Here is a 23542-nt window from a genome sequence, read left to right as displayed (position 1 = left end):
TGAGAAAATATCACAGAAATAAAACTGAGGGGCATTCTACAGTGTCTGACCAGTACTCCTCAAAAGCATCAGGTTATGAGAGACAAGGAAAGACAGAGGAACTGTCATAGACTGGAAGCGACTAGGAAAAAATACCAACTAATTGCAACGTGAGATTCAAGATAGGATCCTGGAACAGAAAAAGGATGTTAGTGTGAAATGCGTGGAATAAAGTCCAGGTTTTGTTGATAATACTGTGACTAATGTTAATTTCTGGTTTTTAATTTAAGAATAAATATTCAGAGCTTCCCTGGTGGCACAGTGGTTAAGAATCTGCCTGCAAATGCAGGGGACACGGGTTCAAGCCCTGGTCTGGGAAGATCCCACATGCGGTGTAGCAACTAAGCCCGTGCGCCACAACTACTGAGCCTGCATGCCACAACTACTGAAGCCTGCACACCTAGAGCCTGTGCTCCGCAACAAGAGAAGCCTGCACACCACAACGAAGAGTAGCCCCTACTCGCGAGAAAGCCCACATGCAGCAACGAAGACCTAATGCAGCCATAAATAAATAAATAAATAAATAAATAAAACTTAAAAAAAAAATAAATATTTAAATAATCTTTGCTTCTAAATAATTAACTTTCTCAAACACCTCCAACATCTCTGGCCAAGATATATGAATGTAAATGTATAAAATTACAAATGCATGCACCAGTTTCTAAAACTGATGGAAAAAAGCACCACCTCAACACTTAACATTCAGTTTGAAATACCCTACTAGTTCTGACTGAACAAATCTTTAAACCTCGGCACCTTATCCTACATTTGGGTCACGGCCTCCTATTTTGCTTCCTGCGGCAGCAGTAACAAAAGAATATTCCTATCTTTTGCCCTGCAAACAACCTCTCATTGTTATCAGGAGTACAGAGCTAGGCACACAAACAGTGCTCAGTGAAGACTTGGTGAACCGAGTTGGTTTGGTTCCTCTTACACACCTTCTATTTCGTCACGTTCATCTCTGTCCATTTAGGAAAGAAGAAGGAGGAGATAAGTGAGCACTACGAAGCACAGGCAGATGAGAAAGAAAACATCATTTCCTTCTTCCCACAGGGCTCTAGCTTCCGCCGGTAACGGAGTTACTCAAAACCGAGTCAAGAACTTTTTATACCCCCCAAATCACAGGGCTAACCCACTGACTAAAACTATGCTGAAGGAAGGTGCTGTCAGAGGCACACACACCTGTAAGGGTGATGTCGTCGTCATCCTCATCGATGATTTCCTCTTCGGCGACATCCAAGGAGCTCTCGGTGATCATGTCATTGGGCTCCTCCACACAGGCTAGACCCGCGTAGCTATTGAGAATGTCAGCACCAGGAACGTGTTCCACGATGACGGCAGGAAAAATAGCTGGATCACCAAGCTGGGAGGGGTGAAGGAAAAAAAGGATTAACAAAGTTTTGCTTTTGTTAAATACAACCCAAATTATTTTATACAATTTAGTTTTCACATCATCAGCTACTTGTATATTGACAAGCTTTCTAGGATACAGAGAATATATATCTACTAAGACCAAATAAAACTTTCATTACCAATTTTGGGTCTTAACAGCCAAGTTTTCATTGGGAAGTTCCATAAAAGTATGTTTTTAAAGCTCATTAAATTAAAAAAACTAGTATCATTAATGCATAAGAAGTGGCATACAAATGAAATATACAATTAAATAAAATCTCAGCACAAGTTTCTTTGACAGAAAAAAATCTGTGAGCTTAATAAATATTACACTGTCACTTGGCACACAGGCCGTGTTTAACCAATAACTGCTTTTGATTCAAATGGGAAAATTAACTTTCACTTTCTATCTGGTAATAAGATCAGGGAAGTCGAGAACTGGAAGAACTCTAGTCTAGCCATCTCATTTTACAGATGAGGAAACTGAGGCAGAGAGGATTTTTAACAGCCTACTCAAAAATCAGTTAATTAGTCACGAAAAAATTCAATGTTAAAAGTGAAAGCCAAATAAAAAAATGTTTTGAATGTAGCTAAGTATACATGAATCATAATACTATATAATAAGGGCTATCTATAAAAGAATTACTTTTTAAATATAGTAAAAATGCTGACATTTATTAACTTGTTTTATATTGCTCTACTTGTAATATGGTAAGGGTTCTGTTCATTTGTTACACTTTCATAGTAACATTTCTCTGCAAATCATCATCCCCTAAACCACTAATATACACTAAACAGTCTATTGATGAAAAAAAATCGATTAAGACGTCATTACATTCTCTCTTTTACTTTAAAAATTAAAAAACTTCACTTTAAAAAGTTGTAAAAGTAGTACAAAGAATTCTCCTACAACCTTCATCCACATTCCCCAAATTTTAACACTTAATCATGTCTATCATCCTCTTTCTATATTATCATTTCTATATCTATAGTTTTCTGACCTATTTGAAAGTGGTAGACATACTGCTCCTTTAACCCTAAATACTTAAGTATATATTTTCTAAATATATGACCATTATCTTATACAAAGATGGCACAATTATCAAAACCAGGCAAGTAACATTGATACAGTACTATTAATCTATAGACCTTATTCAGATTTCTCCAACTGTCTCATTAATGTCTTTTTTTAAAAAAATGGGAAAAAAAAATTGAGATCAGGATCCTAAGTTTCATTTAGTAAATATCATGTTTCTTCATGACAACTCCTTTAATCTAGAACAATTTCTTCTCCTTTAATCTGGAGCAGTTTTTCAGTTTTTCTTTGTCTTTCATGATCTTGACACTTTGGAAGAATACAGGCCATTTGTTTCATAAAATGTCCCCCAATTTGGGTTTTTGTCATATTAACTCATCATTAGATTCCGTCTGCATTTTTGGTTAGAATAAAAAAAAGTAATCTTGTGTCCTTTCAAATACATCTTATCAGGAGGTCAAAAATATCTTTTTGTCCCATTACTAGTGATATTAACTTTGATCATTCAGTTAGGGTGGGGTCTACCAGGCTTCTCTACTGTAAAGTTACTATTTTTCCTTTTGTAATTAATAAGTATCTTATGGGAAGATAGCTCATGTAAATATCCTGTTTCTTAAAATATATATATATTGAAAGTATTATTTATGATTTCATTATAACTAAGCAGCCTCAATCTTTTAAAATTAATATGTTTGCAGCAGTGCACAGAAGTTAAATATTACTTCTTATCATAAGAATTTAACTACCTAAATTAAATATATGGTATCGTAGGTACTAAACAGATACTATCTGTGCCTTCAAGAATGTTATGTTCTGAAATTTATAGATAACATTAATACTAAAACATATTTGGATTGCTTTATTTTAAAATGTTTCTTCTTGGGCTTCCCTGGTGGCGCAGTGGTTGAGAATCTGCCTGCTAATGCAGGGGACACGGGTTCGAGCCCTGGTCTGGGAAGATCCCACATGCCGCGGAGTGGCTGGGCCCGTGAGCCACAACTGCTGAGCCTGCGCGTCTGGAGCCTGTGCCCCGCAACGGGAGGGGCCGCGATAGTGAAAGGCCCGCGCACCGCGATGAAGAGCGGTCCCCGCACCGCGATGAAAGAGTGGCCCCCGCTTGCCGCAACTAGAGAAAGCCCTCGCACGAACCGAAGACCCAGCACAGCCAAAAATAAATAAATAAAGATTTAAAAAAAAAAAAAAAAAAAAGTTTCTTCTTATTTCACAAAAGAGGAAAGTTAGACAGAAGGAACTGGCTCTCCAAATCATACGTTTTAAAACAGGAAGAGGCTCAAACATTACAATGTAAAACACACACAGGGAGGCACTAGAGAGAGTATCATATAGAGTAGCCAAAGTATAGTCATTGCCTTGCCCTTCTCTTTTTTGAGAGTGAATGCTGCATATGCAACCCAGCTTAGCATGAGCACATGCCTGTTAACAGCACTTCTCCTCTTCTCTCCTAAGAGCTAAACTTAAGCTCCTCGTCTTCTGACAGGGCTGAGCCCAGAGTTGAGTTAATTCTCATGATTTCATTTTATGCCGCAACAACTCCATGTACCAGGTAAGGACAGGGCTTATCATTTCTATCCATTGGCAGATAAAGAATTAGGTTAAGAAATTTACCCAAGATCACCACTAAGTCAGAGACAGAGGCAGGTCGATGCAATTCACAGGAGAAGCCCTCAAATGAAAGCGAAGTATTTCTCCCTACCCACATCTGTTTGGCTCCTTAAGTTTGGGTAGTGAGTGTTTAGAGTGTGGCTATTACGAGGGATATCTCCAAAATTTTTTCTGAATCTATAAAGTTCCCAAGTTTCAAAGAACTACAGATATGTGTTACTACTTTCTGCCTTGTCCTATTCTCTTACTCTGTAACTGGATTGGAGCTGATGACTCTAGTCTCCAGATGTACAGGTGTTAGAACACCCTGTCATATACCACTATAATCAATGCTACATCTACCTCAGTGCCCCTCTCCAGAAGCAACCACTGTTGCCAATTTCTTTGTTCCCTAACAGAGGCAGTCTGTGTATAATCAAGCATATTCTAATTTGCGTTAAACAATCATTTTTAATTTCAGTTCAAATTTTATAATAATTTTAAAACTGTTTAAGACAAATTTCAAACACACAAAAAGTAGAGAGAAAAAATTAAGTTTCCACGGAAGCAAAAGGTTACTTAAGAATAAAAAGGGACATGTGGTTGTGTGATTTAGAGAGTGGCAACCTGTAGTAAAGAAGACTGTGAACCAGGAGACCCAAGGCCTTCTCCAATCCTACTATCATGATCTTATCTTCCTCACTTTAAATGAAAGAAGAGCACCAGTTGATCCCAAGGGCACTTCCAGGTTTTAAGATGTATTTTAAAGGTATGGATTTGAAAACTGACTGTTGATAACATTACAGTAGAAGAGATTACTCATTCTTATGGACTAAACCAGGGGGAGGGAGTCGCATGCACAAGTGGTCACATACCTTCTGGCTTTGCTACTGCTGTTAGCTAATATTATTAGCACCAGGCATTTTGCTCATTGCTTCACATGGATTACCACCTTATTTCATCATCACAAAATCCAATTAAGGAGACACATAATATTATCTGTTTTATACATGGGAAAATGAAGTCTCAAGGGGAAAGGAAATAATCTACTGTAAGTGGAAGACTTTTTTAAAAAATATTTATTTATTATTTATTTGGTTGCGTTGGGTCTTAGTTGCAGCAGGCGGGCTCCTTAGTTGTGGCTCAAGGGCTCCTTAGTTGTAGCTTGCCAGCTCCTTAGTTGTGGCATATGGGCTCCTTAGTTGCAGCTTGCCAGCTCCTTAGTTGTGGCATGTGAACTCTTAGTTGCATGATGCGTGTGGGATCTAGTTCCCAGACCAGGGATCGAACCCAGGCCCCCTGCATTGGGAGCTCTGAGTCCTAACCACTGCACCACCAGGAAAGCCCCCGGAAGACTCTTAAATTGACTCCAGAGTCCATGTTCTTTACCTATTCCTTATTATAACCAGCCTTAAACATGGTGCCATTTTGTTTTGGGATTGGTTTTTGTTTTTGTTTTTTTGGCATATTTACTTAGCTCTGTTTAGAAAAACAGCATAGGCAAGGAGCTGTGTTTGCGGTGTGACTTTCAATATTATCTTTTTTCAGGGCTTCTCCGATCCAAATCTATTATAAACTATCTTGAAGGCACAGCCAGTCCCTCTTGGTCCCCAGGGACTTCCCAGGATCACTCCCAATTTAGCCATACTGTCTTCTCCTTCTAGATATTTGCTCCTCTCATGAAGAACATAGGCTACTCTTTTCTAGTCCACTGAGATATATATTCAAAGTTGTTCATCTCTAATTTCTCCAGGGTGCTATTAATTCACATACAATAAACAGACCAACTCTGAATCTTAGGTAACAAGCCTGAATCTGTATATACAAAATAGATCTAGGAAACCCCTCTCAGGTGACTGGAAAGAATCCCTCCCTCTATTACCATAAACAGAAGGAAAACACACACTCCAGAAACTCCAGCTGCTGATCTGGGCTCCTGCCTTATAAACTGATTGACTAAACTGACTGACTAGTAACTGAATCATCAGGAACCTAAAAACTTCATAACCACACATTCTAACATTCCGTATAAAGAAATGGACCCTAGCCTCTTAAATGAAAAAACTGGCAAAATTTCAAATGCTGAATTTTCCTAGATTTAAATTTTTTTTAATAAATAAAATATTGGGGCTTGTATTAGTTTGCTAGAGCTGCTGTAACAAAGCATCACAGGCTAGGTGGCTAAAACAACAGACACGTATTGTCTGTCAATTCTAGAGGCTACATGTCTGAAATCAAGGTGTCAGCAGGGTTAGTTCCTTCTGAGGGCTTTGAGGGAAGGATCTGCTCCAGGCCTCTCTCCTTGGCTTGTAAATGGCCCTCATCATGTTCACATGGTGTTCTCCCTGTATATGTGTGTGTCCAAGTTTTCTCTTCTTATAAAGACACTAATCTTACTGGATCAGGGGCCTACCCTATTCCAGTATAACCTCACGTTAACTAATTACATCCACAATGACCCTATTTCCAAATAAGGTCACATTCTGAGATATCAGGGGTTAGTACTGCAACATATGTGTTTGGGGGGTGGAGGGCAATTCAGCCCATAACAGGACTCCATTTTATTTAGCTTTAAATCTCTCATTTGACAACTAGCTCCCTTTACCCTAAATAACCTCTACAGCTTATGGCAATAAAGATATATATATATATATATTCTTGTTACTATTCATAAATTAAGGTTAGACATTATTCTTCAAGTTTCTTTGCTGAAGACCATCAAACTTTATCCACCTAGTTTTTCTATATCATTTTGACCAGACTCCTTCCCAAGATTTATTTAAAAAGAGAGTTTCAGGAAGGTCAGAGCTAGTCATAAAATGGCCACATTTCTAATAGTTAGCAATAAGATCTGTTACCTCCTTTTAAGAAATGAGGGAGTCAACACTTCACTGATGCCCGAACAAAAATATTACATTTCATTTGGCTGGCTACTTAAAAAAATTTTTTCTCCAAATCTTCTAAATCAGCTCTAAACCCTCTCTTCATTTAAATAATTAGATTAAATAAGCATCGCCTCTTCAGTACCTTTTATTTGAATCAGGGAATCTCAGTAAACTACCAGTGGTTATCAACCCTGACTATATATTGGGAAACATATAAAAATATCAGTACCTGACCCTATATGGGATCAAACAAATCAGAATATCTGAGGATGTAACCAGAGCATGTTATTAAAGCTCCTCAGGTGATTCCAATGAGTATGTAGGGGGTCAGAACCACTGCTCTAAAGAATTACAAGATTCTAAACTGCATTCCCTAAACTGAGTCAGCTCTGATTATTTATGCTAATGTCTGAGATACTAGTAATCCAAAGAGACAAACAGTTATATTATTATGTTACGAGATCTTCTGCTATTTGGCACTTGCAGATTATTCTCCCATTTGCTTTTGGAATAGAACTAAAATAAATCACAAATGATGGGTGAGAAGAGAGAGGGAACACTTCTTCGAATTAAAATCTGTTAAAGATCAGAGTTATTAAAGCCTCTACTTCCATAGCAAATTAAACTGTAGTGAAAAACTGACTTTTGACTGTTTTGTAACTTTAGTGAAGGTGTTAACAGCTCTGGACAGAAAAACATGTATACCAGTTTCCCTTTCTATTAATTTCAGGTAAATTTATGACATGTGATGAAAGCAAAATAAACAATTTTTTTTTAGCAGCAGTAATAAAAATCAAACCAAGTGTTAGCAGGAAAGAGAAACAATTCCCCAAATTTCAACACTGTCCACTATGTAGTTGCCATTTGTGGCTGATGATATATGTGGAAACACCATCAAGTTAAAAGAGAAGGAAAGTGACCAATCTGTAAGCAGTACAATATGTTACTACCCTGAGTAGGCTTGCTTGTTTCCTCAGTATACCATGATCCAAAGCCCTAGGCAGATACTTAAGAAACTATGGATCATTATTCCAACTCTATTAAGTAAGTTTATTCAACAAGTTTTTGGATATAAAAAAGCAAAAGAACTTTCAAATAACTTGTTTGCCAACCTTCTCCAATAGCAGAGCTCAATCTGGTCCACGCTGTTGTGAAACATCCTGCCGATCCCCTACGAAACAGCTTAAAATGAAGTATCTATCAAATGTTTTCCTAAACGAAAAGCTGGTTAAAAACAGTCTTTAAAAATCTCCCCCAAAAAAAAAAAAAAAAAAATTTCCCAATGGAAGGACTTCCCTGGTGGTCCAGTGGTTAAGACTCCACGCTTCCACTGCAGGGGGCCCGGTTCGATTCCTGGTCCCCTGGTTGGGGAACTAAAATCCCGAATGCCCTGCAGCGGGTGCGGCTAAAAGAAAAAAGAAAAGAAAAAATTCCCCAATGGAGATAATCCTCTTTAAAGATAGGATGCTAAATGAGCACCTTTCCAGTAGTTTATACCATCTCTCTGCCTCCGGTCAAGGCGATACCAGGAGTGGGGTACGGGAGATACCTTCAGTATCTCCCATTCCAAAAAACATGCAAACTACGCACAGTGCACTTGTAAAAACTTATCTTGTGCCCTCTCTTCCGATCAGAATGCTGTCCCGAAGCCTCATCCTATGAAGACACTGCTTTGAAATGACTTCCTCCACCTTTGATTTAAAAAACAAAAACCCGACCCCTTACTCTATCAGGACGCAATCTGATAATATTTACCATGCAGCAAATGCACCAGAAATACACATGGTGAAAACAGGATATAACAGTAACTACTCAGGCCCTAGAGTCAGAATGACCCTATTTAAGGCCAGACTGCACACCATGCCCTGGGTGCTTGAACTCAGGCAAGTTATTCAGTCTCTCTAGGATTTAGTTTTTGTGTCCATCTAAAATACGAATAATAATATCTTCTAGAGTTGTTGTAAAAGTTCAGTAACATGTAAATACATCACTTATACTGCATGGCATATAGCAAGCATTCAATGAAATTTTTTGATGATCAAAATCCTTCAGTATTTGATTTAGATAAAAATAAACACTCTTAAAACTTGACTTACTATATATATATGTGTATATATATATATGTATGTATATATATATATATATATATATATATACATATATATATATACACAAACACACAAATCAAATCATCACATTGTACACAACTTAAACAATGTTATATGTAATAAAGCTGGGGGGGCAGGACTTGGCTTACTACAATCTTACATTGATAGGCATGGTTTTTTGTTTTGTGTTGTTTTTTTAATTTGGCTTCACCACTTGGCATGTGGGATCTTACTTCCCTGACCAGGGATCGAACCCATGCCCTCTGCATTGGAAGCACGGAGTCTTAACCACTGGACCGCCAGGGAAGTCCCTTTTGTTTTGTTTTTAGTAAGAAGAGTCCTTTCAGAAAACTGGTGCATGAAACATAACCATCTACTCCCAGCAACAACCATTCAGCTTCAACTAAAAGCAAAAGCTGGATACATATGTGTGTTCACTTTGTGAAAATTTATCAAACTGTACACTTATGATTTGTGCATCTTTGTGTTTATGCTATACTTCAATAAAAAGCTTAAAAAGCAGAGGTCCATATGATGGGAGAAAAAGAACCTGAAAATGCCTTCAACCACTATAGTTCTAGTTCTTTCAGCTCTGAGCACTATTCTCAGGTAGAAGTGAAAGCAGAGCAGTTAGGGGGAGGAGACTGGGACCAAATCAAATACTAGGATGGTCTTCCTTCATCCCCTCCTATGAACCATAATAAAATTAAAGAAAATCTCTAGACACAGCACATCTAGGTGGATGTACACGCACAAAATTAGGTGACTGGTGAACAAAATGAGTCAAAATTAAAATCCTTTATACAAGTTCCCATGGTACATTTTAAAAAAATTATTTTGGGGAATAGATTTATATATGAACATATTTATATTCCAAGAGTATAAAACATTACTGTCCCCCTTTCTATATAGTTCCCCATCCCCAATAGCTACCACTGTTACCAATTTCCAAAGTGCATTTTAAATGATTTCAGGAATTAATGTATTACGTAAAACAAGCCAGGATTGTATAGCTGGTCTCTGGGACCCAGCACTAAGTTCTTGTGAAGGATTCTTCACAGCCAGATTCTTGGCATACTTTGAAAATCTGTCATTAAAACAGCTTCATTATCTGCAAATGAGAATACTTCTGTTGATTGACTCAAGCTCTCTTTATAAGAGCTTATCCCTTCTAGTCTTATTTTAAAAGAAAATGAAAAGCAGTTTTAGCAATCAGGCAGAAAAGTCTTAAGGAGCTGCACTGCACATTACCCAACACACTAGTCTAACTTATAAACAGTTTTCCTGACTGAAAGTGTAGTACATGAATCTAATTTAAAAAATTTTTAATATGTAAATGTATTTGGGAGAAAATAAAAATCCTATTGTATTTATCACAATTGTAATCCCTATAAAAGGCTATTTACTTAATATTCTTCCAGATTCTCTCTTTCACTCAAAGTTCCTTTTATCTCTTATATCTCTCCTAGCATAATAGTTAAGATTTTGGACTTTCTCAAGTCAAAGACTCAACTCCAATGCAGGTGCTGCCACTTTACAGTTGTGTTTCTGGGCAATACTCATTCCTTCATTCAAACCTCTCTTGAGATTCCTCTTTACAAAGACTTCTCTTATTCATAAAATGGGGAAAACAGTTGCCATACTGTACCAGGGTTTATTGTAAGAATCAAAAGAGAGAATGCACATCACCTACAGGACTTGGTAAAGCTAAGAGACAATAAATATTACCTCATATAGTTAAACAAAATATCCATCTTGAAATTAGCCTGTTGTTCATGTGTGTATGCATATATTGTGCCAGTTTTTGGCATCAGTGTTATATTGGTTCTGTAAAATTGAATTAGGGAACTTCTCTCTCTGAACTGAAACTGTTTAAATGATTCACTAAAGTTTAAGATAACTCACCCACAAAACTCTTTGGGCCTACCAATTTTATGCTTATGGAGATTGTTCCCTGACAATTTCCTCAGGTTTTTGTTGTTGTTACTAGTACATTTTCATTTTAAACAAAACACCAAATATTGATTACTAACATTCCGAAAACTTAAAAATACTTCAATGCACTAGCTCAAGCAGTATATAAAATCCCTACACAGTTCTGCATCATCTCTTAACAGAAATATAAACAAACAAATCAAGTTCTGTCAAAAAAATTAATGAGGAAATAAATAGATAATAGGACAAACCATCTACTAACTGATATTCTAAAAGAATGTTATTAAAATAGGACGGGACTTTCCTGGTAGCGCAGTGGTTAAGAACCTGCCTGCCAATGCAGGGGACACAGGTTCGAGCCCTGGGCCGGGAAGATCCCACATGCTGCGGAGCAACTAAGCCCATGTGCCACAACTACTGAAGCCCGCACCCCTAGAGCCCGTGCTCCACAAGAGAAGCCCCCACAATGAGAAGCCCGTGCACCGCAACGAAGAGTAGCCCCCTCTCGCTGCAACTAGAGAAAGCCCCCGCGCAGAAACAAAGACCCAAAGCAGTCATAAATAAATAAATAAAATTTTTTTTTAAAAAAACGAATAGGAATCTAGATACCTTTAGTAAATAAGCCAGGTTATTTTGAACAATACTCTGGGTACCTCTGTAACCCTGCCTTAGGAATCTATTACAGGATTCTAATATAGTGCTTCTAGTTATCCAGTAATAAATTCAAGATAATAGTCTACTACAGAAAATAGAAAGAACACTGTATCGCAGGTTGAATTGTGAGAATCAAAGCGCACGTGGAGAAGACTCTGTAAACTATAAACGGCTCTACAAAATGTTAGGCAGTGTTATTTTTACACTTTACTCAACAATACAGCAGGTAATGTTTTCTTGGCACAGAGGTTAACATCCAAAGCAGCATCAAGGCACAAAATTTTAATACATGCTTCTATCAGTCCCCTCAGTTCTCCAATATCCTTGGTTTTCATGCATTACATACCTTTTATACCATGATGTAGATAAATATTACATTACAGCCAGTGGCTTTGTATAAGGGAAAAATGATTCAAATTCCTGGTAATTAACATAGTCAAAGTCCTTCCTTAATCTGATTAAAAAGGAACTCATTACAATGTTGTATCCTCCAGTCTCTGTTTTTGACAGCTCCTCACTAAACAATAAAACAGAATAAAGTAAAAATAAAGCGATATTCTTAATGTGGCGGCGGTGGTGGTGATGGTGAAAGCAGTTACTATGTCAAGCACTTCACATGGCTTATGCCAGTTAACCCACAACACTGTGCTGTTGTTTTGTTGCCACTGGTCAGCCAGAGGCAGAGCTGAAACCTGAACCCAGGCAAGCTGACTCCAGAGTCCACAAGTACAGGATCCTACAGATAAATTATAGTCATAATAAAAGTTTCATCTCAGCTCAAGTGTGGGTTTAAGAATATATATATATATATATATATATATATTTTCTTAATGTACACTGTGTTAGAGCTACAGCTGAAAATTTTTGTTTTATTTCTGTTGACTCCAGTAGAGATGAGTGTTTCTGAAGAAGCCTTTTTTCTCTTGCACAGCACCATGAAAAACAGAAAGGTCTAAGTAAAATGGCCTTTTCTCCAGACTTCCCCAAGATAATGTCTGAAATTCCACTGTAAACCCCTGTGGAGTTGATCTAGCTAAGTCTAATTTCATTTTAGGTCTTTCATGACAATTGGCCTTCTTTAGTCTTTGCCCAGTTTTCTTTTTTCAGTCAGGATAAATTACAACTTGGCCATGCATCTCAAAAAAGTAAAATAATCACTGAAAACAATCTTAGTTTTTTTACTAGAGTGCCCACTTTAAAAGCTTAATATATTGGTGGGTGGGTGGGTGGTGTGTGTGTGGCTAGCTAAGTATGAACAGAATCAATTACGAGGTTAAAAAAAAAAGGTAAATTTTAGGAGGTGTAGTAAATTTTAACCAGGTTTAAATGTTTACTTGCAAACTAACTAGGCAACATCACAACAGTCAGTACCAGACTGATAAATGTTTTAAACATGCAGATTCTGTATAACTCAAAGAATTTAAGTAAAATCATAATTAAAGAGGTAATTCCTACTTCTAAAAGATGAACTTTGACAAGAATCTTATATATGCACAACTCGGAGAATAAAATGAGCCAGGGCATTCGTGAATAGAGGTAGTTTAGCTACAACAAAGCCTTTTCCAGAATGAAAAGTCACACTAGATGATCATAGACAATGACAGAAATTAGAGTCACTCCAAAAAACTGAACTCCAGATCAAACTACATCAACATAAACTTAACATGCTACAATGTTAAAGGAGAGTGCTCCCCTACAGAATGAGTCTCCCAGATTTTTAAAATCCTGAATGAAAAGTTTATTGGCTTATTCTAGAAACAAGTCAGTCATTCTCAAGTATCAAAGAAAAAATAGGAAAACATTAAAAAAAAAAAAGGGTGAATGTATTTGTCTAACTGCCAACCAAGTCATAAAAATTGCCTTCATTACCTCACTTATCCAAAACAACTGAGTGATACTGAGTACACAGTGAAACACTACAAACTTTAATGCCTTTTCTTGATTTACCTCAGGTCATTAATACAGCAACTGCCACATTTATTTACTACTTCCTTTGTGCTACGCTCTTGCTAAATGTTTTACATAAACATTGACTGCTCATAACCTTGGGAAGTAACTTTCACTTTTGGTGGAGGAAAACTAGAGAATGGACTTGAGGATACGGGGAGGGGGAAGTGTAAGATGTGACAGGGTGAGAGAGTGGCATGGACATATATACACTACCAAATGTAAAATAGATAGCTAGTGGGAAGCAACCGCATAGCACAGGGAGATCAGCTCTGTGCTTTGTGACCACCTAGAGGGGTGGGATAGGGAGGGTGGGAGGGAGGGAGATGCAAGAGGGAAGAGATATGGGAACATATGTATATGTATAACTGATTAACTTTGTTATAAAGCAGAAGCTAACACACCATTGTAAAGCAATTATACTCCAATAAAGATGTTAAAAAAAAAAAAAAAAAAGCTCAGTGAAATTTAAAATCTTGTCTGAAATCATACAGCTACAGCTAGTAAGCGGTGGAGCCTTGTCCCCAAGCTGATACTCTTGATGCTACATCACAAAGACTCTCGATTGACAAGAGGTGGGAACAGATGAAACAGATAAGCTCACGAACGTATCACCAGTCATTACAATTCTTCTTTCCAAGAAAAGAATTGCCTAATACTGAGAATTTTGGTTATAACCATGTTAAAAAAAAAAATCCTGCCTGTATTCTAACTTATTTAATATTAGGCATATTAGATTTATGAACATTATTAAGGGTATCACTTTGTTAAATTCACACTTTAACAAACCATTAACAATCAGTTTTTTTTCTTTTAATTTATCAGTTTTCTTTTCATTTCACTAAATCAAAGGACATTATCTTCATCAGTATTCTCTAAATAGTACTGAAGGTGACCATGGCTTTAAAAACAGGAAAGGCCAGTAACACAGTAACACTACCTGTACATATAGTGGCTTATCCTTTACGTGTTAAGTGAAATAGAAAGGGGGCAAAAAATGTCAAGATTACATAGCTAAACTGAGATACATCAAAGAGGTACTAATTTCCTTACTTACTCAGCAAGGTTGCTCTAGGTGACGGAGTACTATCTGGGAGAACAGAGACTGCTAAGTCTATCCTCAAAAAAAACTGACCAACAAACCTCACTGAAAAAATAGCTTCTTCTGAAAGGTATACAGAGTGGATAAATACAATGTGGTATTATCCATACAATGGAACATTATTCAATAACAAAAAGGAGGTACTTGTTCATGCTACAACCCTGAAAACCCTCTACTAAGTGAAAGAAGTCAGTCATAGGAGATCACATATTGTATGCCACTTATAAGAAATGTCCAGAATAGTCAAATCCATAGAGACAAAAAGTAGATTAGTGGTTGCTAACGGCTAGGAGTGGGGGAAAGAATAGGGCACGACTGCTAATGAGTAGAGGTTTCTTTTTGGGATAATTAAAATGTTTGAAAGCTGATTATGGCGATGGATGCACAACTCCGTTTATATACTAAATGTGTAATGAATTACACATTTTAAATAGGTGAGTTCTATGGCATATAAATTATATCTCAATTAAACTGTTATTTAGGAAATTCCCTGGCGGTCCAGTGGTTAGGACTTGGCATTTTCACTGCTGAGAGCCCAGGTTCAATCCCTGGTCGGGGAACTAAGATCCCGAGTGCGGTGCGGCCAAAAAAAAATAAAAACTAAAGAGGAAAAACGAAACAAAACAAACTGTTGTTTCAAAAAAAGAAATACACAGGTTTATCAGGCACGAAGACTGTCAACCTGTAACTACACTAACAAATTAACTAGAATGAATAACATTTTCTTTTTGCTAACATAACAAATGCAAAGTATAATAAGTCTTCCACATTTAAAACTACTTTTTTACCACTTACACGTATTCGTGGCTGGAATTATCCACATATAGTTGTTTAAGGCGCAAGCTGGTTGCAGTTCCCAGCTTTAGCATTTACAGGCAAGTTGCTCCCCTTCTCTGAACCTCACGTTACTCTTCTGCAAAGTGAGAATTAGACTACCTATTTCATCAGATTGTTGTAAGAATTAACTAGGCCAATCCCTGTAAAGCACAAAGTACGCAGAACAAAATGCTAAGTAAACATCGGTTACTAAAATTCAGCACTGAATGTTTCTGGAGCCAGACCAGTCCATGTCCTACCCTATGCAATGATCTCATCCATATTCATTTTTAAGACGTTGTCATGGAGCCTCTGTGTGATGGCTGAGGGACACTTAGAGGAAGACTCTGCAAAAGAGAGTGATAGTAAGTTCCTGCTCCCCTCACCAACTCTTCTTTCTTAACAACCATCAGCTTCCTTGCTGCCGCTAGTTGGCAGGGAGATAAGCCAGGCCAAACTCTAGGCCACAGGCAGGGTTGGCCCTTCACATAACCTGAAGAGGGCCTTAGGCCTTATGCAAAGTCAGACTTTTCCCGAAGATAATAAGGCTTGTAATGGGGGGGCTCTATGGCATAACTCCTTTGATGAAGGCTTTTCCAAATGTACAGAAAAGAAACAAGCAATCTCTGTATGTTAGTTTCACAGATGGTCAAACTTTTAATGGGTCTGATAAATCTGACCTGGCAAGATTAAGAATGCGGACAATAGGAACAGACAGACTGGTCAATGTAATCTGGAACTGTATGTAAATAACAGAGGATCTACCATGTCCACGCACAGGTTAGTAGCATCATTCCAACTTCCTGTCTCCACAGCACTGGTGCTGTTACACACAGAATACTGTCAACACGTTCCTTCTACTCTAAGGTACACTAACTCCCTGGCCTAACACAATTTTACCATTTCAGCTAAAAAACGGCAGGTTGATGTGATCTATATTTTTCTCAGTCTACAAAATACAACCTGGTTCTCAAGATACAACCATGTCAAAAACTCCGTCTCTACAACTTGAACGAGTCTCCCAAGAAACATGAAAACTCTAAATGGATATTTACTTATTGATAATTTCAATAACAAATTTTAAGTTATTTGAGGTAGTTTTCACTAAACACATTTAACACAATAGTTCTAAATACATTTTCAAGAAAAAAACTCCATGAATATTTGTTTCTGGTCTTGGAATTGTGGTGACATGCCACACTGCCCATGCACTAAGTGAGAATGTGGACACACAGGTCCCAGAAAAAAAAGTACGGTAGCCAAGAGAGTTGTGGGGCAGGATATCACCTCTCATTCAAAGGCCTTCTGATGGAGTGGGAGAAAATATTTGCAAATGAAGCAACTGACAAAGGATTAATCTCCAAGATTTACAAGCAGCACATGAAGCTCAATATCAAAAAAAACAAGCAACCCAATCCCAAAATGGGCAGAAGACCTAAACAGACATTTCACCAAAGAAGATATACAGATTGCCAACAAACATATGAAAAAATGCTCAGCATCATTAATCATTAGAGAAATGCAAGTCAAAACTACAATGTGGTATCACCTCACACCAGTCAGAATGGGCATCATCAAAAAATCTACAAACAATAAATGCTGGAGAGGGTGTGGAGAAAAGGGGACCCTCTTGCACTGTTGGTGGAAATGTAAATTGATACAGCCACTATGGAGAACAGTATGGAGGTTCCTTAAAAAACTAAAAATAGAACTACCATATGACCCAGCAATCCCACTACTGGGCATATACCCTGAGAAAACCATAATTCAGAAAGAGTCATGTACCAAAATGTTCATTGCAGCTCTATTTACAATAGCCAGGACAAGGAAGCAACCTAAGTGTCCGTCGACAGATGAATGGATAAAGAAGATGTGGCACATACATACAATGGAATATTACTCAGCCATAAAAAGAAACGAAATTGAGTTATTTGTAGTGAGGTGGATGGACCTAGAGTCTGTCATACAGAGTGAAGTAAGTCAGAAAGAGAAAAACAAATACCGTATGCTAACACATATATATGGGGGAAAAAAAAAAGTGGTCATGAAGAACCTAGGGGCAAGATGGGAGTAAAGACGCAGACCTACTAGAGAATGGACTTAAGGACACGGGGAGGGGGAAGGGTAAGCTGGGACGCAGTGAGAGAGTGTCATGGACATATATACACTACCAAATGTAAAATCGATAGCTAGTGAGAAGCAGCCGCATAGCACAGGGAAATAAGCTCAGTGCTTTGTGACCACCTGGAGGGGTGGGATAGGAAGGGTGGGAGGGAGGGAGACGCAAGAGGGAGGAGATATAGGGATATATGTATATGTATAGCTGTTTCACTTTGTTATAAAGCAGAAACTAACACCCCTTTGTAAAGCAATTATACTCCAATAAAGATGTTAAAAAAACAAAAGAAAACAAACCAAAAAAAAGGTCTTCTGATGTAATAAGGGCCATAACTGAACAGATATAGATCCCACACCATTTTACCAACAAGATTAAGAGAAGGAAGAAAAATCTTTAAGAGGATTCAACCAATAAATGTATTATAAATTATGTTAAAGGCATGGGGAATATTAAGGGGGGGGGAGGCAACCCTTTCTTCAAGTAGTTTAGCACTTATCTGGGAAGTTAATAATGTATATATAAAAACTTAACATGGCAAATATATGATAATGACATTAAGTCATGTAGGAATAACATAAAGTTGTTAATTCCTGAAGGGATGATTTTAGGATAAGTTCCTGGAATAAGTAGGTTTTGTCCTAAAATCTTGAAAGATGATTAGAACTTAAACAGGTAACAGGTATGAATGTGGAAGATCAAACAGTGGGGAAGCAGAAAACCATTTGGGAAAATCATACAGTAGGCTGGCAAAACTAATGTAGTACAAGAAAGAAAAGAGCATGAAACAGTCACTATGAAAAGCTTCTAACCGTAAGTTAAGGTGTTTAGTTTGATTATACAGTCAAGAGAAATGCATCAAAAGTTCTGGTACAGTCCACTGTTCTGAAACACTTCTTCTTCATCTGTCAGATAAACTGGATCTTCCTTCAAGGTCCAGTGCAAATGTAATTTCCATGGTGAAGCTTTCCCAAAGTTGCAGCGCCGTCAAAGGTTCCTTTCTCTGTATCCACAGCACCCTGTGCTGACCTCTGTTACACTGGGTAGTGATTGGCAAACACTGAATGAGAATTAACGGGCAGCTTGGTGAAAAGACAGCAGTTTACACTTTAGCTTCTAGGAATCAGCAGAGTGAGCCAATTTACACCCTAAGAACGAAAGTCATAAGACCACTTTCTTACATTGGGACGGGATTCTATAAAAATATTTGTTTTACTTTCCCTAGCATGTCACCAAGGTTCTCCCTAGTGAGCTAAGTCTGTTAAGCACAAATAACTATGATTTGCTAAGTTCTACTTTTAGAACCAACAACTGAAAAAACATATAGTATAACAATATATCAAAATTATAAAAAGCATTAAACTAACAGCTGTTTTTTACTCAATTAGCTTCTGGAATATTTGAGCATATAGTCAAGTTTCCTTCTCTTTAGAAACTTAGGTCCACAACCTTCAGCTTTCTTTTTATTCTCATACATTCACCAGGCAAACATACCTGTTCAATAAGGTCAAACCAAGGCACTTTCAAATAAAAGTATCCTGTAATTCAATAGTGACAGTGTTGCCCTCCCACAGAAGTACCTCACTCTCACCTACAAATAGGCCCAGTTTGGAATGGATAGCAAGAACAGACATCTAAATGGCTTGTCAGCACCAACAATATTGATATTTCTTTTCCAACACCCCTTTCCTCAACCCTGCCCAAAGTTCTTCCAAGCAATTCTGAAAAGAGTAGGAATTGATATAAGGGAAAATGATCAAGGTGGTGGCAACCACACATTAATGGTGTCGGTTTCTTTAGAGGACTACATTAATAACCACAGACCATAACTAAAAACAGGAAATACATTCTAATCTGGTACCTTCAAATAGTGATTTTATAAAGACCAACCAATTAAACCAATATAGGATCATAAAACAGAACAACTTATTTTAAAGATACAAATACTTCTTAACTTTGAAAAGTCAAAATCCCAACAGAGTTATGTAACTTAACAAGTCAGTTCTAAAATTCATTCAAAACTCTATCCCAATTTTGGGGGGGGAAGAATATCTTTATCAGATATCAAATCTATGAAGTGATACTAATGAAAGCAATGTGAGATTGGCACAACACAAAACAGGTAAATGGAATAAAATACACTAGGGCAAATTCAAAACTAAAGTCTATACATATGGTAATTTAGTATACAACAGAGGCAGCAGTCTAAGTGTGGAAATCATAAAACAATAAATGGTGAAGGGCCAATATCCCCATTTGTGGGAGAGGAGAGTCATCAGATCCCTATACCACACAACCTACAAAAGTAGATTTCAGGGCTTCCCTGGTGGTGCAGTGGTTAAGAATCCGCCTGCCAATGCAGGGGACACGGGTTCGAGCCCTGGTCCGGGAAGATCCTACATGCCGCGGAACAACTAAGCCCATACTCCACAACTACTGAGCCTGTGCTCTAGAGCCCGCGAGCCACAACTACTGAAGCCCGCGTGCCTAGAGCCTGTGCTCCGCAACAAGAAAAGTCACTGCAGTGAGAAGCCTGCGCACCGCAACGAAGAGGAGCCCCCGCTCGCCGCAACTAGAGAAAGCCCACACACAGCAATGAAGACCCAACACAACCAAAAATAAATAAAATAAAATAATTTTTTTTAAAAAGTAGATTTCATATGGACTAAGGAGTTAAACCTATAAAATATACTAGAAGAAAATATAAGAGAATATTTAATAGTTTTAGGGGTAAGAAAAGCTTTCCTAAACGAAAATCACCAAAAAAACTGGTAAATTTTATGACATAAATATTTAAAATTTCTATAGGGCACAAGATATCATATTGTTAAAAGACAGTACCAGATTGGGACAAAATATCTGCATCACATATCACAAAAAGAGAGTTAACCATTAACTGTACAATGAATTAAAGACAATGACACTGATGTAAATTCATAATATATAAAGAACTCCTACCAGGCAAAAGGATATTATTAATTCAAACAAAATTCAAATCAACAATAAATAAAGCTAATGGAACAATCCCACAACCTCAATACTAGTAGTCAAGAAAATGCAAATTAAATGGTAAAATGTAATTTTTTTAAATGGAATTTTTTTCACCCAAAGACTGAACAAAAAGAAAAAAAGGATTTCTGTTAGTGATGGTTTGGGAAATATACTGTTAGTGGTAGTAGAAACTGATACAGTTTTTTTAATATACTCTTAGTAAACTCAGTAATTCTACTTTTAAAAATTTACTACAGAAATAGTCACACAAGTGTACAAAGATACACTACACACTTCATGCGCATGCGTGTGAAGTAATAAAATGACAGTGCTCAGTAAATATTACTATGTGCCAGGCATAGTTCTAAGAACTTTATATACATCAACACATTTAATTTTCACAACCCTAACTACAATATCAAGTCTGTTATTATGAACCATGTTTTGCAGATAAGGAAACTAAGACACAGGGAGGTTAAGTAACTTGCCCAAGGTCACAGAGATAATAAGTAGTGGAGCAAAGATTCAAATCCAGGTGCTCTGACTCCAATATCTGAGCTCTTAACCATTATAGGTCTATTGCCTCCCAAACAAGGATATTCATTTATAATATATTAGCAATCTAGTGGGAATAGCCAACTGTCCATGATCAAATACTGGTAAAATAAATTATAATCCATCCACCATGTGGAAAAATAAATGATGCAGAGCCAGCATACAAACACACAAATATTTATAATACATTAAGTGAAAATAAGTCACAAAAAAGATATTACATTCTTTCATCTGTATCTTAAAAACAACCTGTGTATATAGGTTGGTATGTATGTATATTGTTCTTTTGTTTAGGCCTTTGTCCAAAAACTTACACATCAAATAGTCAATACTGGTATCTTCTGGGGAGAACAGGATTAGGGACAGTAAGTGAAAAGAGACTCTCACTATTTACTTTCTTTTTCTATTAGATGACTTGTTTTATAATTGGCATGCTATGACTTTTATACCAAAAACAAATTTAAGGAAACAAAAAAACAAAGTAGAGCTACATCTACTTAATAGATAAGATGCTAATAAATCTGACACTACTGGATCTACCCCTGCAAGCATCAAGTTAAGTCTGCTGTGCTCATGGCCACAGATGGAAAAACCCTAAACCTGGCCAACTGATTATAATACAGTACAATCAGCATACATCACGGCAAGAGTATTCAACATCATTAGTGAGAGTCAAACTGCTTGGGTTCAAGCTGTAGCTCCACTATTTACCAACTGTATGTATGACTTCGGGTAAGTTACTCAACCTATCTATTCTCTCAATTTCCTCATTGTAAAATAGGGATGATAGTATTTGCCCCATGTTTCACATTTGTTAAGTCCTTATAATAATATCTGAAAAAACTAATATATTTTGTTAGATAAAAGATAAATAACTTTTTATAAGTAAATAGGTAGATAGATAAATAAATAAATAAATAAGAAAAAATATACACGTGCATTCTGATGTTAAGGTATGAGTACATCTCCCTATCCAAAGTCGTTAACAACCTCTCCAAGTTAAACTAAGTACATCATAGATGGTAAGGGTAGGTACTGTCTGGGAAAACTTTTTCTAAGGCTATATAGACACATGTATGAATGCTGCACCATGATGTAAAACGTATTTCTTATGGTTAAAGAGTGTCAAAGCCGTCCCCTGTGGCCACATCCCAAGAACAAACCTCACCACATCTTTCATCTTCGAGGGCTGCACAGTAAACACACAGTTTTCAAACCTTAACGTATACAGAAACATACTGTTTTAAAACAAATTCAAAACACTTTCTCCTTCTAAAATGTCTTTTCTATTGTCCCTAGATTAAATCCATAAACTATTTTTAATTGGGATGCAATCTTCTCCCTCACACTTTTTTCCTCCCTAGCCAAAGCTCACCTTGATTTTACAGCACCTTAATCGAAATTCTCACCGTTTGTAGGTTTATTTATAAATGTTTTTTTCTGTCTCTTCACTCAACAGTACAATACAAAGAACTAAGAAATTACAATACCCTGCCAAAAGTAAGAATCACCTAGAATAAAAGCATGATACATTATAATTGGCCTATTAAAGTTAGATATTTAGGATTAGGCTTATTTCAATATTTAAATCAACTTTATTAGACATTATTTTAAGTCTACTAGCCCTCAAAATATTTTTCCCAGTACAATGAATCTTTCTAACATATGATTTCTCTCACATCACGTCTTACATTCCCAAATAACCTGTTCAAAATGAAGTAAGTTATAAAGTCCCAGAACTCTAGTGGGGAGGGGGGAGACCAGAATTAACTCAGTCCTTTTCTCATTATCTCTTGGATCTTTCTTACACTCTAGAAATAGTAATTTACACATCTTGTATAAATTCAATAAAGGAAAGCCAGTTTAGAAATTCTTCAGTTCAATCCCTTCATTCAGCAGATGAGGAAATCAGGATCTAGAGAAGTAACTTCCTCAGAGTCACATGCTTTGGACTGAAATGATGTCTGATAATGAGACTGCTAACATCTTTCCATCCCCTTGAAGGAATAGTCCAGGATTATAAATCTTAATTAACCACATATATTAAAACTGTGTAATTGCAAGCAACTATTACAATCACCAGTCCTAAGAAAAAATTTACATGTCTTGTCAGTATGTCATCTAGAACTTTTCAAAGTACTCTGAAATAATTACTTAAGGTATTTCCTGTTAAGTCTCATTTTACAGAAAAACAAGCTAACCCCAAAAGTATTATATCCCTGTTACCACATCAAAGCTAAGGATAAGATTCTTTCTTAATGAATTAACTAGTACTTAACACATAAAATCACATTACCTCCACATTTTTAATATCTAAATTTTACATTAATAAAGTTTCTCCTACTGTCTTTTAAAGGAAATAAT

At 36.9% G+C, this 23542-nt stretch overlaps 1 protein-coding gene across 9 annotated transcripts in view; it reads right to left on the bottom strand.

Annotated features, from left to right (window-relative positions):
• The window catches only part of ELF1 (E74 like ETS transcription factor 1), a 104109-nt gene that overhangs the window by 28659 nt on the left and 51908 nt on the right, over positions 1-23542 (bottom strand). For 8 of the 9 annotated variants that reach the window (XM_036831307.1, XM_036831313.1, XM_036831306.1 and 5 more), the window contains one exon: positions 1222-1402. In XM_036831307.1, coding sequence (XP_036687202.1) covers positions 1222-1402 — 181 coding nt within the window. Of the gene's footprint in view, positions 1-1221; positions 1403-8066; positions 8088-23542 lie in introns of those variants that run through there. The other variant, XM_036831314.1, reaches the window with a different exon arrangement.

The sequence above is a fragment of the Balaenoptera musculus genome, chromosome 18 (assembly GCF_009873245.2).
Source record: "Balaenoptera musculus isolate JJ_BM4_2016_0621 chromosome 18, mBalMus1.pri.v3, whole genome shotgun sequence".
Classification (NCBI taxonomy): domain Eukaryota; kingdom Metazoa; phylum Chordata; class Mammalia; order Artiodactyla; family Balaenopteridae; genus Balaenoptera; species Balaenoptera musculus.
This window is presented reverse-complemented; position numbering and strand designations above follow the sequence as displayed.